General features: G+C 29.7%; 2 protein-coding genes across 2 annotated transcripts; one reads left to right on the top strand and one right to left on the bottom strand.

The window, feature by feature from the left end:
• Window positions 1-1,552: 1,552 nt before the first annotated feature.
• LOC108773487 (uncharacterized) lies at window positions 1,553-4,755 on the bottom strand. The gene is made up of 5 exons (XM_018539308.1): window positions 4,242-4,755; window positions 3,785-4,074; window positions 2,250-2,666; window positions 1,964-2,177; window positions 1,553-1,886 (listed from the first exon to the last, which is right to left on the bottom strand). Exons 1-5 carry the CDS (start codon window positions 4,255-4,257, stop codon window positions 1,609-1,611), a joined length of 1,215 nt encoding a protein of 404 aa, XP_018394810.1. The 5' UTR covers window positions 4,258-4,755; the 3' UTR covers window positions 1,553-1,608.
• Window positions 4,756-5,698: 943 nt separating this feature from the next.
• LOC108773447 (cytochrome P450 4C1-like) lies at window positions 5,699-15,695 on the top strand. Its single transcript, XM_018539256.1, has 12 exons — window positions 5,699-5,706; window positions 6,185-6,495; window positions 6,713-6,934; window positions 11,126-11,235; window positions 12,374-12,464; window positions 13,116-13,310; window positions 13,481-13,547; window positions 13,687-13,813; window positions 13,966-14,041; window positions 14,133-14,245; window positions 14,386-14,623; window positions 15,284-15,695. The coding sequence occupies exons 1-12, from the start codon at window positions 5,699-5,701 to the stop codon at window positions 15,622-15,624; spliced, it is 1,899 nt and encodes a 632-aa protein (XP_018394758.1). The 3' UTR covers window positions 15,625-15,695.
• Window positions 15,696-17,502: the final 1,807 nt, after the last annotated feature.

The following is a 17,502-nucleotide window of genomic DNA, read 5'->3' as shown; positions in this document are numbered from 1 at the left end:
CTGTGATAGCAAAAAGAATTTATATTCTTTGATAACTAGAACTGTCTCAGAATTCCTAGGAAAAAGAAGAGTTCTGATAGAGATACTGTTTGGTTCCTTTCTATCTAAAGGATGGATAACAAAAAGAAGTCAATACGAAACATTACATCGCTGATTAAATCGACGATTTCTTCGTGGCAATTTTTTATACCGTATACTTTTCTGTTACATATTACATATTGTTATAGAAAATGTCTATCGACATCGATAAAATAATTGTAAACACACCAAAAAGTTTTACAATGGCAATGAAGCGTCAGTTTATGACCTGGATACATGTGGAAGGCAAGTTTTTCTTTTACATTTGTCACGTACCTATGAGAACTTGTTTTTTTTATCTAAATGCAGCTTTTATGTGCAGAATTCATTGAATTTTTTAATTCTTAAAACTAGAAAAAGATAAAAAAGCAAGACTAAACCAAGATTAGTTAATCTATGTTGATAGAATTGGACATAAAAGATTGAAGTTAAAATGTATGTTGATAGAAATCAACAATAGAAGAAAATAATTTTGGTAGAGATAGAAATGGATACACAGGTATCTTTTATTCTTTTCTGATTTCTAAAACTACAATTAGAAAAGGATAAAGCATGCGCGATTTATATCTAACATGGTTCCTTTGTTTTTTTTGTCAATTCTTATATAAAAACAATTATACGCACTTAGTACACAAAATAATAAGTTATACACAAATCGATTTATAGATATATGTATATGTTTAATGAAAACATAGGAATGAATTAAACCACGAAATCCTTATTACATTTTATTATACTTTGATAAATATGCATTGAACATTATTTTATCAATTGAGATATCTCACTTTTATTTAAATTAGAATAGTGTATAATGGCTTTAATGTACACTGAGTGCGCATCAGTTCTACCAGTGAAAAACATTATAATAAGTCATGCATTGCTAAAGGACATAAAGGTATTCGATTTTAAACTGTCACCCGAAGATATTGCTTATATAGGTATACATATATTAACAATTTTGATTGCAACGGAAGATTTTGTCCAGCAGAATAATAAAAACTTATTATTAGTTTACTGTTATTTATAAAAATACTGTTATTTATAAAAATAATGTATATTTTATATCAAACATAAGATATATGGGATAATAATTGTATGGCATTGTGTTATAACATTTTTTTATTTTTTGTTTTTAATTCAATGCTAGTTCCTATTATTCGTTTAATATTCGATTTTAATGAAATAAGCAAGTAAGACTGCGTTATATCTATATATGTTTTGGTTCTATTGGCTAAACTTTTTACATTAAAATAATTTTCAAGCTACTATTATAATTTTTAAGTATACATATATAAATAATATTTTTTTATAATATATACATATAATTATAATAATAGTTTAATAAATATTAAAAATAAAAACATTATTATTATTTTTCAATTATCAATTTGCTTGTACAAAATTTAATTATATCAAAATATATACTCATATATACATACATATTAAGATAAAGGAATTTTTGTATTATCTAGGACATTAAAACTGGTTAATTTGATTGATTTCATAAATATTCGAATATTAATTATATTGCTATAATAAATCATCTTCGCAACCACAGGAGCAGCACTCGCAGAATTCATCGCTGTCTATTTCCGATTCCGAATGCAGCATTTCCGAAGATGTTGATTGATAAGCATCATCCAAAGATCTAACATTGCAGTCACATAAATGATGCTTGTGTTCCTCTTCGCAATCATATTTGCAAATATTAATTTGCTTGCATGCGGAAGGAGTTGTACACTCATCGCATGTTTTATTAGGATCACACGGCACTGAAGATTTCGTCAATTGTTTGGATGATTGCGGTACTAAAAATTTATACGTTTATTTACAATTGAATATTAATTTAAAATTATGTAAAATGATTTACATAAATTTTTGTTACATGGAGATTTAGATTTGGCTGAAGAAACTCTTCGGCAAGATTTGCAACAAATACAATCTCGCGATTTACTCGCAGTTGTACGTGATGCAGGATGGTCCAAAGGAATACAACATGAAACTGGTGGACATAATTTTTCACAGGTTTCAAATGATCTCTTTGATGTCTTCCCGTAAGCAGTTAACGTTACTGACGTTGCACACGAGCAACAAGTCTTCTAAAAAAATTAGGAAATATATATGTAGAACAGGAAGTATATATGAATGTTGTTTATTTTTAAAGTACTCACTCGTTTCTTATCTTCAAATTTTAATTTTTTCTTCGTCACATATTTATTACGTGTGTAATCTTCTAATAAACCGAATATTTTTTTACCAGTTTCCTTCGATTCCTGCATGTTTCCACTGTCACGCTGAAATTTCTTGCAGGATAGCAACTTGTTCATTTGTCGCCTGTACATGAGTTCTTTACTTTCAAGTTCTCTGATGTAGTTTTTCAATTTTAATTCTTCTTCAGCGAATTGACGGATTTTTTTCAGGCATATCAGATCTTCGGAATGAATGGAATGTAGGCTTGGTGTATCGCGTTTCTGTATCTCATTGCGCAATTCCGTTAATTTCTCTTCCATTTCTTTATTAGCCAGCTCCAAGGACTCCAGTTCCATGCCAGTTTCCTCCAGTTTAATATCCGCATCTATGATTTTATCCTGCAATAACAGAAACAATTGATTGTGAGTTCCTATCACACGCGAATTATAACTGTAATATTTGTTACTATTGCACGAATTGTTACTGTAATATTTAATTGTTACTTTACTTTTCGATTTTTGAGAAACACCGTTCAAAAAATTTTTTTCAATTTTTAAAAATTCCCATTCTTAAAATACATCCATTGAAAAATATTTCTGCGAAATTTTTAAAAAGATGATAAAATATAGGAATGGTTTGCTTATAAGACGCGCGATACCTGAAATATCGTTACTGTGAGTCGTACGAAGATCTATTTTGCTTTCTCATAAGTATCTATTGTAAATAGAACTTAGAACTGATGCACGACTTGAAAACTTTTGTTTGAATTTTGGAAATTGTGTTTGGAGATGGTGTAATGGTATTCATTTCGCGTAGAAATCGTGTACTCCTCGAGCAGGATATAGGTGGAATAAAAGTCGCTTCGCGTGGAAGTTGTGTCCTTAAGTGGGGGAGGGGGTCGCTTCGTGTGAAAGTCGTGCGCCCCTAAAGCAGGGGGAGAGGCATAGGGGGAGAGTCGCCTCGCGTGGGGGGGAAGTTGCGTACACTTTGGCAAATAAACATGTTATAGTATACTAAAAATAATAACTTTTATAACTTCATTCAAATATTTTTAACATGAACCTTCTTGCTTGTGAAAATCCATTTAAAGATATTTATTTAACGTCATTTGGAGTATTTCTGCCAAAATTCATGATAATCGAGCGTTGGCCGTTTTCGGAAGTTTAGCCAATTATCTACTTATTTAGTATAAATAAATTTATCAATATTAATTTGTGTTCACACAAAAAAGTCTCGTTTATACTTGAACCATCGCGTATATGTGTGGCGTAGATAATTTTTTAATTATATAAAAGAATTAAGACAAAAGATCCTCTCTCTCTCTCTTATATTTAAAAAAGTATTTTTAAGTTTAAATATTTTTGTGGCCTATATACATGGGATATTCCGGTCTTCTAATCTAAACCATAAAGGACCGATAATGCGCCAAGTTCAAAGTTCATAACTTTTTCGTTAAAACAAGCACACTGGTAAGATTTACCCGGATTCTTATCGTCGAATGTCAATCGTGCCGTACATGCAACTGTGCCGTTTCCTGTTGGAGGCTGTCGACCACGCTCTTTAATTCGGCGACGAGTCTGTCGGCAGGGTCTGACTGCGGTGCGAACGTATTCATGATCTCTCGTACTTTGTCATATGATCCATCACGACAATCTTGCTCGGCCTTCCACATATTGTATGCCATCAGAGCCGGGATGGAGCGTTCCATCGTGGCGACTTTGTTTCTGAGCTGCCGCTGACGACCGATCAGGTCACACCGACGTTCCGCGATCTCTGATGTTATGTTCGCCAACGGCGAATCAATTGCTTTTTCATAAAAAAGATTTATTCTTTTTTATTTAATTTTAACGGGAATATTTTTAATTATATTATAATCTAACTAAAATCAATCTTTAACCTCGTAAAGACACGCAGTTATTTATTTTCGGCAATAAAGTGGATGATAAATGAATGGTTGATTGAAGGTTACTTACTGGTTTTGGTCGACATTTCAATGGCTTTGTGGTTACAGTTGAAATATACGAAGATGAAATTGGTCGCACGGACGTCGGCGGTCCGGGGATTAATTTTTACTTGAGACTTTTGAATTAGAATGCAAAAGAATGGAAATAGCTAGTTGATTTTGCCGGAGAACGGCGTTGATTAGAGAGTAGAGGGCAGCTGGGAGTAGATAGATATGAAATTTGTATGTATATCTTCTGCCGACAACATCAGTACGATGATATTAATCGAAGAAAGTAGTATTTTATATATATCTAATGGCTCTCGCAGACGCGATTAATGCTTACCACGCGGCAGAAGTTAGCATAGAAGTCAATTATTTTTTCGCTTTTATGGAAAAACGATAACTTGATTGGCTCTCGCACCATTTCCTGCCGCGCGATAAAGTGTTACCGTATTCTGCATGCGGAAGAACTATAAAATGTCGGTATTTTCTGTCGCGAAATAATGAATGTGAGTCGATCTTCGTGGCTTGTGCATTGAGATCGACATGTAAAACAAAAGACAATTCTGATATTCGTACTTTCAGCAATTTCCCGGCATTTTCATTAACTAACTTCACCTCTTTTAATTAAGTTTTAGGGTGATTCTTGTCAACGATATACAGAATGATATAAATGTTTTACTGACCGTTTGATAATTGTGAAAACAAAGGACAAAGATTATCGGGATATCTGAAATCTGGAGCAGGCCACGTCCGGCCAAACGAGCCACAATGTTATCACTCGGCTCATTCAGAAGTATAAACAAATTGAATCAATTCTAAGTAAAATCATAACGTTTAGAGTTGTAATTTTATGTATACTTTAAAACGCTATGTACAATTATCATTTCGTAAATATATATCTACGATTTCTGCTAATCCTTATGAGCGTTCTACAATATAAGCCGCAAGTTAAAAGTCAGAAGTTGGAAACTAGTTGTAAGTTTGTAGTGCATCATAAAGTAATCATAAGTCAGTAGTCAGTGAGTGCAGATTGCCAAATTCTCTTCTAAGCCTTCTACAATAAGCCACAGGTCATTAATTAGAAATCAGAAGATAGAAATGGACCAATCACAGTCGTCAATTTTTAGTTTCTGACTTCTGATTTATGACTTATAGCTTATTGTAGAAGGCCTATTCCGGTTTAGAACTTATGATTACGTTACGACTGACCAATCAAAAAACAATGTGTCTGACCATTTTGAACGAAAGAACTGACTTTTTGAGAACTGTTGTGTCATTGAATCACAAACACGTTCGGCTATTTTCCTTATCGCAACTTTTAATTTTTCGGCAATTACAGATATATTTTTGTATGACACATATTTATCGCGTTGCATGATCTAGCTTTCTGCTCAATCATTGAAATTCATACTTTATACGGAAATTAATTCTACGCGTGAAAATACGATATAACGAAAATGTTTATGTATCTTTAGATACGTGATGACTATGTATATTAAAGATTGCCATTTTTCTGATTGACTGAAATGTTATGATTTAATACGACTTATTATGGGTGCAAATTTCTTAAAACTTAAGACTTAAGATTCGAACTTACGCGTCTAGTGACTTCTGACTTTTAACTTGTTACTTATTGTAGAACGCTCATTACTAATAACAAGAAACTATATCTTCGTAAAGATTAGCACAACATATAAAGTTAAGCATTCTACTTATTCTCACAAATTTTACGAGAACAAGTTATGATTCTGCTTATTGATTTACATATCAAGCATTTAGGAATATTTATTGTAACTAATTTGTTGTAGTAACACAATAACAAGCGGATGCACAACTCTATTTCATACAATTCGTATTGTTGCAAACGACATTCCACTTCCATCTCATATATGTATATTTTTTTCGTTTGACAAAGATACACTAAAATGTCGGTTACTTCTGAATAATAACATTTTACGTTACTAAAAGAAGGAAAGATTTGTCTTTAAAGAATGAGCATTTTCACAGTAAACTGGAGGAGCCAACAACGCGCCGAGACGATGACGACTTCTCTCTGGTAACTGTAACAAGCATTTCCCTTCAAGAGAGCACAGGTAGCACCTTCACTGGATCAGTCTATACGAATTGGGAAGAGAAATTCGCTTGTCGCTCACTACAGGGTCGAGGCCGCGTTTTCAGTTATCGAAAGAGAAGAACTCACTTCGGCGATGGAATTTTCAGCGCACCAGCTGGCGTTTGTCCGCGTCACGTTACTTCATCAATCATTCGTCGTAATACAGGTTGAACAAGTGTTAACACATTTTTATTTTTAATAAATTGAAGTAACTTCCATAAATTAATCTGCAAAAAACGTGTTTACAATACAAAGTACATTATTTTATCTCTTCACTTGCTCTCGACGAGATAAAATAAGTGAATGCGTAACAAATTAATGTCTTTTTTTTCGGAATATAAATGAGAAAAACTAGAGAAACACTCTCTTTCTTTCTGTTACAGGCGATTCTCGGCTCGTCTTCGTCTGGCCGCAGAAAGCCAGCAGGAGTCGACTTTCAAACGTCCTTGTACCTCTTCTACGTGGCATCCTAGTTGGACTATTGTTCGTGGACGCTCTTCATCTATGGCCTGGAGAATTCTTACCCACGTGTCTACCATCGACCATGCCAATTACTTTACCACCGGTCAAATGTAATGTTATTGAGCCGCGTTGGTACGATAATAACTGAGTTTCGGCTGCATCGCCTAATCGTGTTTGCATAAATATATATTTGTGATACCGCAACTGTGATTTTATTAAAACACTATACAATCTTTGATAAAAAAGATTATTTCGTTTGGAGGCCTTTTGATCTTTTTAATTGCATTTGGAATTTGTTTTACTTGCGAAAAAAAGATATATTTGAGAAACAGTTTCGCGCGATTTCTAGTTGAATGAAGAGAAATTTAAAAAGTTATATATACTCTTGGGTCTCATAATCAAAGTCTGTTTATATTATGTGTGGCAGATAATAATTTATTAACATATCCGACGGCACGCTATAAAATAGTAACTATGATTGAACATGTAAGTTAAAAGATAAAACTAAACTTCAGACAAAAACATTGATAATACGAGTTTTACGTAATTTTTGAAACGATTGTAAAGTTTGTTTATATTTGTTGTTCCACACTTCTGTATTACATGCGATGATTTGCATTATCAATAAAAGAAATATTTTTTACATTTGTGTGTGCCGTGTCATGATAATGTCGCAATCAGTTTATAAAATAAATACTATATATATGTGTGGTCATTATCAAAACATGTGTTTTTAATTTCTGCATTTATTTCGACAAAATGGCGAATTTCTCAAGATACATTGAAATTCATTTATTTTCATATAGAAAGTACGCTAAAGCAGCTGTACGATAGTGGAACAGTTTTTCTCGAAAATACAGGCAAGAACAAACGCTTATTTATATAATCGGCACATTATACATTACTATAAGTGAAATTAATTACTATTCATAATATACACACATGAATTATGTTTTGAAAGGAACAAAGCAAGAGAAGACAGAGAGTTTATGTAATGTGTGTTACCGGAACCGCTTTAGTAGGAAATAATTATAATTAAGCGTGATGGAGGTAATTAAGATGAAGGTAATCGCAAAAGTGAAGTTTTATGTGTATATGTATACTTTACATCTCGTAAGGTAATAAAAATAGAAATTACATCTTTATATGTCTACATTGTTTACAAGAAGGAAAACCTTCACTGCGTTGATTTATAATAGCATACGTCGCATTGTCAAATACAAACGTTTTTGTTCTACTTTGTTAGATCGATCATAGATATAAATCGGTGATTTATACAATGTTTCATTTTTCTGTCATATTAAGAATCTAACAGACATATTAAGATAAAGTATCCGTTTCAGTTATCCAATCACGTGAGTATTTATTTATCACTGTTAGCTTGGAACAGAGAAGAGAGCACAAGTATTACTCGTGATTTCCACACTCTCATTCAGTAACTAAATCTTGAATTGAAAAGAAGCTCTCGTAATTGTTTCTTGTTATAAATCTAGGATTTATATAGACGCACTATTGCTCATTTTAACGTATTTAACATTATTTGACAAAATTAATCTAAATTTAAATTACAAAACATAAATTATACACATATAATAAATGCAAAAGCAACGATATTTCAATCGGAAGTCAAAAGTGATAAGAGATTGCGGTGTTGCAGAAATTTTTACGTAACAAACAGTAAGTACCAAAAACTCGTATTTTTATGTATTATGCTGTGCCAAAAATTAAAATTAAAATTAATAGTATTATACCATTATATCTTATATTATTCTGCTCTTCAAAAATAGATAATTTTCAAGAGAATATATAATTTCGTTAAAAACGGTCATAATACGGTGATCTAAAATTATTTCGATTATTTTAATAGAATGTTTAACATAGATATATTTGAATGAGTTTTATTTGAATGTTATAATATCTAAGGGTGCGTTCCGAGTTATACATGAAACACATAATGTATTATATTATTCTTCTTTATTATTCGGTGAACAACAAAGATAAATAATGCTTCATGCGCTTCATGTGTAACTCGGAACGCATCCTAATATACATCTGTTAACTATTTATAAGGTGCCTGAAACCTGAGCCGAATAAGGCCCACCTAATTTATTTTATTTTTTTTAAATTTTATTTATAGGGATATTAAAATAAACTTTGTAAAAATATATAAAATCTTTATTCTATTAACTAACAAAAAATGTATATACATTTTTCATGATAAAGATTTTTAAATAAGCAAAAAATTTGTTTTTTAAAAATTAGATTTTGGGCTTTATTACATGCATATGTATTTAACAAAGCCCAAATAACAAATCAATGAAAAATAAACGTTTTTTTAAATAACAAATATTCTTTGGTAATCGTCTTTAACATTTTCTTACTTTATAGGTAACTTTAACTCAATAAATTTTAACTTGAAGATATTAACAGCATTGAAAATCTGTATCTTGTGATGTAAGTCCCATGTCACTGCGTCTGGCTTAGCGCCGAGACACTATCGTGTCTCCAGATACATAACTCTTGATACCATTTACTTAGTGAGAAAGCTAATATCAAATCGATATCGAAACACATCGACGCGGTGCATGCGTATAAGCATCAGTTTATTCTTGTTTCTATCAAATATAAAACAAGGAAAAGAGATGCTTACAAGCACTGTAAGCGTAAAACGAAACTCATTCAAGTACACAAAACCGAGCAAAGCTGAATGATATAACCTTACATAACTTAATATGTTCGAAAACCTACCAGGAAGCTTTGCATGGATTGTGCGACAATATGTTCTGTTTTATCAGCATATTTCATAATATATTTGCTAATTATAATTTAGTATAACAAATATTACATTAAATTTGGTACCTTTTCGTTGACAAAATTTGTATCAAGCTCAGCCGAGCGGAAACCATAGGAGTATATGGCAGGAACATCTTATAAGGCCCAGGGACCATTTTAATGGGCCTTATTTGATGAGTGTGTCGTTCCTAAACAATATATTTATTCTAAAAAATTGGTATATATATTAATTATTTTTACTGATTAGAATAAGTTGAATAATATTATAGTATGTTATAATAAATTACAAAATAACGTATATTTAATAAACTTTTTCAAATACTTTCGATTTATTGCAGCGGATTTTTATAAAAACGACAAAACATCCATTTCGTCACAAAGTTCACATTATACTAAAAAAATCGAGTTGTTGCCAGTTCTGTTTTTCTAGATTTATAAGCGGTAATTTCAAAAGTGGGCCTTATTTTGTACTAGGCTTTATTCGGCTCAGGTACCTTATTTGTAAAATTAATAGCACATTCCTTTGGAAAAATGTCATTTCACAGCTTTCAGGGTGTTTCCAAAATACCGCCCAGTATTCATATAGCGTTATTCATGATAAAAAATTAAGTCGATTACTATTAGGAAATTTTTTTCCACCATGCTTATCGAAGCAGTTATTATCTTTACTCGATAATAACTGCTTCGATAAGCATGGTGAAAAAAAAATTTCCTGTAAACTGGGTGGTATTTTGGAAACACTCTATACCACATAAAAAGAAAAATATTATTACACAATGTTTGAAAAAATTCAATAAAATTATCTTTACATATATTTTTTAATCTTTAATATTATATCAATTTTAATAAAAGGAACGTTAGCTTTAACCTTTAATATATACAATACTTTGCGTTATATCACACTTAAAAGCACGAACTTTAGGTAGTATAATTTGTTAACTTTGAATATCACACAAAATATATTTTTAATATGGAATATATGTATATTTTCTGATATATGCATCATTGTCTTTATCTAATTGGACGTATCTCTGATAAACATTTTTAATCAATGTATACTATGAAAATCTTGTCAGCATTTTTTTTCGGTGAGATATTAATGTAATTTCATTATTTTTGTAAATCTAATAAGTATAAATTTACTTAATAAATATTTATTTGAAATGTTCACAGATTATAAAAATGGATTTCATCTTTTTGGCACTATGCACTCTTTGCATTGCTGTGATTTTCTCAATTTTATTGATGATGTACCATCAATATATTATTCGACAAAAACTTAGAAACATTCCTGAAGTCAAGGGACATCCTTTCATTGGTGTTGCATATGAATTTATAAAGTTATCTAATTATGGTATAAAGAACTTTATATATATTATTGTTCCTTTATATATTATCTATTAAAATGTCGTTCACATACATATATTTGCATAAAGCTCAAAATTAAAGTTTTTTACTTAAACTCATATAATAAATAGAAATAATAATTAATAAATTATTAGTACAATAGTTAATAAATTTAATTATTGTTGCACATGTAGGTCGCACAAAACTGTTTCTATCATATATAGATAAATTTAAAGAAGGGATATTTATTTACTGGCTTGGAACCAAACCTTTTATTAACGTGTATAAACCAGAATATTTGGAGGTAAATAAAATTTATTTACTAACAGAAAATAATATATTTATATTTTTTTATAATAATTAACGTATTAGAAGTAGTGATTTTTATGAAACAGTATTTTTAATACTATAATAAAACAAAATATAACATTTTCGAGCAACATAAAACAGTGCTCATAAATTCATTCTTAAGTTGGATTTTAATTTAATAATAAATGTTAAAAGAAAGAAGAAAGATTGTTGCAGTAAGATTTTTATCGCCTCTATTCTTTTTGATATGTACACGGTAAAAAATAAAATATCAATTTTAACTCAAAGACGTTGATCGAGTGGATCTTCTGAGACATGCAAAAATGTTAATATTAACACAAAAATGTTAATTTTAACGTTTTACATGTCTCAGAAATTCACTCAATGTCTTTTAGTTAAAATTCACATTTTATTTTTTATAGTGTAGTAATTAATCTTTAGTACACACAAGAATTTTCCGATTCTTTAAACGCGATGATTTGTTTATGTTCCGAGTTAATTTTCATTATTTTTACAACAATTACAAGACTTAATGAGTCAAATACAAATTGAACAAATACAAGAATTAATGAGTGAGTCTTTATAAACTTTGATATCTCTCTCTTTTAAAAGGTGTAATATTTATAAAGTTGTGTAAAAAAAAAGAAATCATTATTTAGCGAAGTGCCTCTGAAATTTCGAAGAAAGAAAATGCATGGGAAAACACGAATAATATAGTAAGCTAATTTAGGGGAAAACGTCACATTTAAGCCTTTATTCTTGACTAACTTCTTAATGTTATTGGATTAATTAACGTAAAAATATTATTTGTATTCTAGAAATCATTCTTTATTCATATTAAATTAAATTTTTTTAAACATATTTTTTTTTAGCAAATTGGATTTATTGTCACAATGATTATATAATGGAGATTTATTATTAACAAAAGAATCTACAAATTTATTAAAATTGCTTTTGGTAAAATAATTAATTTACCAAATTAATAATCGTAGTATATCCTTTTGATGTTTATAACTAATGAAATTGGTTGTAGCATAAATAAGTACTGAAGTATTATACATTATGTCAGTAAATGATACGTTGCATCTTATTTCTAAATATTGTTAGATTACGTCTTTTTCAAATATTTACAGCTTATTTTTCCTAGCACCGTAAATATCACAAAAGGAGACTCTTATAATCTGCTGAAACCTTGGTTGGGCAATGGACTTTTAACATCTACAGGTAAACGCAAAACAAAATCATATTACATATCTTTTTACATTTAGGGTTTTACACAAAATAATTTACAGCTTATTTGCTATGGTCTATACATAAGGTAAATTAATACAATTTTGAACATGGTACAATTTCAAACAAAATAAAATAAAAAGTAAAAAAAAATAAAATTGTATTAGTTTGGTCAAATAAAAAGGTAACTGGCGTTGTAGCAGCTATACTCTCGGCATGTTATCGAAAAGTTTGTTATACATATTTGGAGTTGACTACATATACGATACCATGTGTAACCTGCGAGTTATGTCATTTGTTTTTAAACAGAAATCGTTATAAGCAGCAAAATAAATTGTTTTATCTGGCAGGGTACATTTTAATATTTCTCGAAATGGTTTCTGAGATAGGAATCTGATAGGAATTATTCAATTATTCTTTAGATTTTTATTATGTTTTTTTTAGAGAAAACGCAATAAATTCAGAGAAATGGCTTTTTTATTGAAAAATTCGTCTGGGTGTATTAGGGCAAACATAAAATATCTCTAATGTTTCAAAAATTAAACCTATAACAAAATTACGTTTTCTTGAACTTTGTAATTTTGTAATTCTATTTTTTGCGATATTTTTACTACCTAAGTGCACTATATTTTAATATTGTTTTAGGTAAACAATGGTTCCATGATAGAAAACTCATCGGGCCAACGTTCCATTTCAGTATATTAGAACAATTTGCTGTGATTTTGTCTGAAAAAGCAGAGATCCTCACAAAGTGCCTCGAAAGAAAAATAGAAGATAATCCAGAGAAAGCCATTAATATTCTTTCTTTTATAACCAATGCTACTCTTGATATAATCTGCGGTAATGTAGCACATTTTTAATTATGATATACAATATTTAATTATAATGTTGTTTTTTTTAATAAAAAAAGATGATTGTTGACACAGTACACTTTATGCTGTAAATTTTATCAGTCATTTTATGGATAGTAAACGAAAGAACTTAATTTAATATTAGTTATTATCTTGCAGAAACGGCAATGGGTGTAGATATACATGCTCAAGAAGTTGTAACCAAATATATATCAACAGTACATCAGTCAGTTTCTAAATTTCGTATAATGTTATTATTAGCAAAATAGTTAATAATTCATTACTGAATATATAATCAAGAAGTAAACTTTAATGATTAATTATATATGTAATTTACGTACGTTGAACTTCAGTTGTATTTTTAGAGCCTCTGTGTTAATAATGAATCGAATAATTCAACCGTGGTATTGGATCGATTGGATATACTTTTTATCACCTGCAGGGAAACAGTTTAAATCAAGGCTTAATATATTACATGAATTTACAAAAAAGGTATACTATAGGGACTCTAATAATATTTATATATCTATATTTAAAGAAATTTAAAAACAATATCTAAATTTATTAATTTTTTTTCACATTTACTTCATTGAAAAGAATTTCATGTTTACATGAATAATTCTAGTTAACATGATAAATTCTAGGTGATAAGTAAGAGAAAATTTGAGCGACAGTCGCAAAACACAAAACTTGAAAATGAAGATAGTGAATTTAATATTGGTACGATTATAAATTTTAATTACGCACCATATGCCATACGTATATTTTTATTTTTTAAATATTCCCTATCTAATAAAATTTATTGTATCAGGTAAGCGAAAAAGAGAAGCATTTTTAGACTTATTATTAGATCAAAACGAGAAAGATAACACTCCTTGGACTGATGATGAATTGAGAGCGCAAGTCGATACATTTATGTTTGAGGTAAGATGTTCGTAGTTAAAATTTAACATTTCTAATTTACAATATAAAATTTTCTCTTATCAGTTTGGCAACATACCTTTGTAAGTATTGTTAAGAGTACGTATAAAATAATAATACAAAATAATAATATAAAATGATAGGGACACGATACAACTGCGGTTGCCATAACCTGGGCATTATTTCTGTTGGGCAATAATCTCGAGCATCAGGAAAATGTTCACAAAGAACTCGAGGAAATTTTCAGAGATTCAGAGGTACCAGCCAATACAAAAGAACTGTCGCAATTAAAGTATCTCGAAAGAGTTATAAAAGAGACACTTCGAATATTCCCAAGCGTACCTTTAATTATGAGGGAATTAGTAGAGGATGTAAAAATAGGTAATTTGTTTACTAACTAAAAAAATGATTAAGGAATTTATCAATATATATGTATAATTTATAAAACAGTTAAATATAATGCAAAACAATTTAAAAAAAATAAGAAATAATATTTATACATACATTTAAAGTATCTCGAAAGAGTTATAAAAGAGACACTTCGAATATTCCCAAGCGTACCTTTAATTACGAGGGAATTAGTAGAGGATGTAAAAATAGGTAATTTGTTTGCTAACTAAAAAAATGTTTAAGGAATTTATCAATATATATGTATAATTTATAAAATAGTTAAATATAATGCAAAACAATTTAAAAAAATAAGAAATAATATTTATACATACAATTTACTTAAAAATTATGCAAGTGCAGTATGTTTAAAAATCGATGATGTAACATTATAATAATTTCACATAAAACTTTAAGTTTCAGATCATAAAAAAACGTGTAGGCAAAGACAATGTTTTATGTAGACAAATTTGCAATCCATTACTTAAAAATTACGCAAGTGCAGTATGTTTAAAAATCGATGATGTCACATTATAATAATTTCACATAAAATTTTAAGTTTCAGATCATAAAAAACGTGTAGGCAAAGACAATGTTTTATGTAGACAAATTTGCAGTTGATATATGTATATTAATTTATTTCTTCTATTTTAGATAATTATACACTTCCGAAAGGTATCTCAGTCGTGTTAGCGATTGTATTAGCACATCGAAACCCAGCAATTTGGCCGGACCCATTGAAATTCGATCCGGATCGTTTCCTTCCAGAGAACTCGAAGAATAGAAATCCGTATGCTTATGTTCCGTTCAGCGCTGGACCGAGAAACTGTGTAGGCCAAAGATTCGCTCTACTCGAAGAGAAAATCGTGTTGACTGCAATTCTCAGGAAGTGGAGAGTGAAAAGTGTGAAAACATTAGACACGATCGAGTACGGCGGTTCTCTCATTTTGCGTCCAACTGAAAAAGTATTTATGCATTTTACGCCGAAGAAATAAACAGTTTCAGCAAATAAGATAGATTAGGGTACTGTAAATTTCAGAGTACCATGGATCATTGATCTTAGAGAAAGAAAGATATTTAATTTATAAAGCTGATCATATATGTTTATACAATTGTTATTTTAACGTTTATATTTTGTATATACATAGCAGTGATTCCTACTAAAAAAAATCATGTCACAAAATTACATAATAAAATTATGTAATTAAAATATGTAAATTTTAAAAGTCACATAATGACTTTCTTCTATTTCTACAATATTATTTAATTATTTAAAATTCAATAACAATACAATCATATAGTAAATGAAATTATTTCTAATGTCATATGATTTTTCAATATTATAATGAATACTATAAAAATATATACTTAATAAAACATTATAATTTTGTCGTATGGTCCATCGCACGTTAAGCAGTTTTTGCGATATCGTTTTATCCAAATACGGTGAACGCTAAACTCACGTTATCTTTTTCTGTATAATTAATTAATAAAAGGATAACGTGACTTTGGTGTTCACTGTATCATAGATAAACGGTATTGTAAAAACTCCCTATTCTCAATAGGCCATCCATATATTGTACGCCATTATAGAATCCAGATGAAGCTTTATACGAGATGAACTTTGTTTATGAACTTCCAGTGTTGGGCGATCAGATCGCATCAACGTCTAAATGTTATTTTAATCGAAGTGACATGTGGATTAAACTGTTTCGTGTATTTTAGATTATTATAAAAACTTATGGTTTTTATTTGATGATGTTAAAATTCGATTAAAAGCATGAGAATTTCAGGAAGGTGTTATAGAGAATATAGAAGTAGAAACTAGAAAAAGAAAATAAACCGAGAAGAGAAAGTAAATTTACAAATGTTTATTTCGAAATAGAACTTAACATTTCTCTGTTGCATGAGGCATTCTAATTGGACTGTTGTTGCATGGATGCTCTTCATTCTTTTGACCTGAGATTTCTTATTCACATTCCCAGTCAGAAATGACAATGGAATCGACACCGAATCGATTTGATGATTTCGACGTCGAATTCACATCGAATCGATATCGATTTTCCATTATCATTTCTGACTAGGATGTACCGCAGATTACGTCGATTACTCTGCAGTTGGTCGAATGTAACATTATCGTTATGCAATGTTAGTGTAAGAATAACTGACAATGAGTCATCGATAGAATTATCTAATCATGCCTAATCATGTTTGTATCAATATATGTTATTTTGCAATATCGAGGCTATATTTAACCAACTGCTTCAAGCATTCACAATCTTTAATAAAAATCAAATCATTGAAATTAGCTCGTCCGGAAACATCCTCTAAATTGCGTTTGTGGAATTGTTTTTACTTGGGAGAAGAGACTTATACTTTCAACCATGAAGAGAGTTTTAAATAATTCAACGATGTGACAACAATTTCCATGATTTAAATTAAAAAAATTTATTCATGCAATTGGTGCTTATATTAATTAGTTTGTTTATTATTATATTAAATTCATTGACTGTTTAGCGAAATTCAGAATGTTTAGGTTGGTGCAATTGGTATTATATAATATTGTTATTTTTACTTGTCCATACTTCACCGTCCTTTATATTACACAAAAAATTATGTAATCATATTTTACGTGCGTCTTTATGATAAAAATATAATTAGATAAATCTCTTTATACACACTAAAAAAAATGTGCCGAATTTAACATAACTGCATGTCGCAGACAGTCCACTCAAATTTTTGGGTTAATTTAATACAAGATGAACATATGTTTAGTGTAAGAAAATAAATACAAAAAAGATACTATATTGATACAGTTAGCAAGCAAACCGTGGTAAGGGCATTTTTTTTTTTCGAAAAATAAACATTTATGA

The sequence above is a fragment of the Cyphomyrmex costatus genome, unplaced genomic scaffold (genome assembly GCF_001594065.2).
Source record: "Cyphomyrmex costatus isolate MS0001 unplaced genomic scaffold, Ccosl1.0 scaffold21, whole genome shotgun sequence".
NCBI lineage: Eukaryota > Metazoa > Arthropoda > Insecta > Hymenoptera > Formicidae > Cyphomyrmex > Cyphomyrmex costatus.
This window is presented reverse-complemented; position numbering and strand designations above follow the sequence as displayed.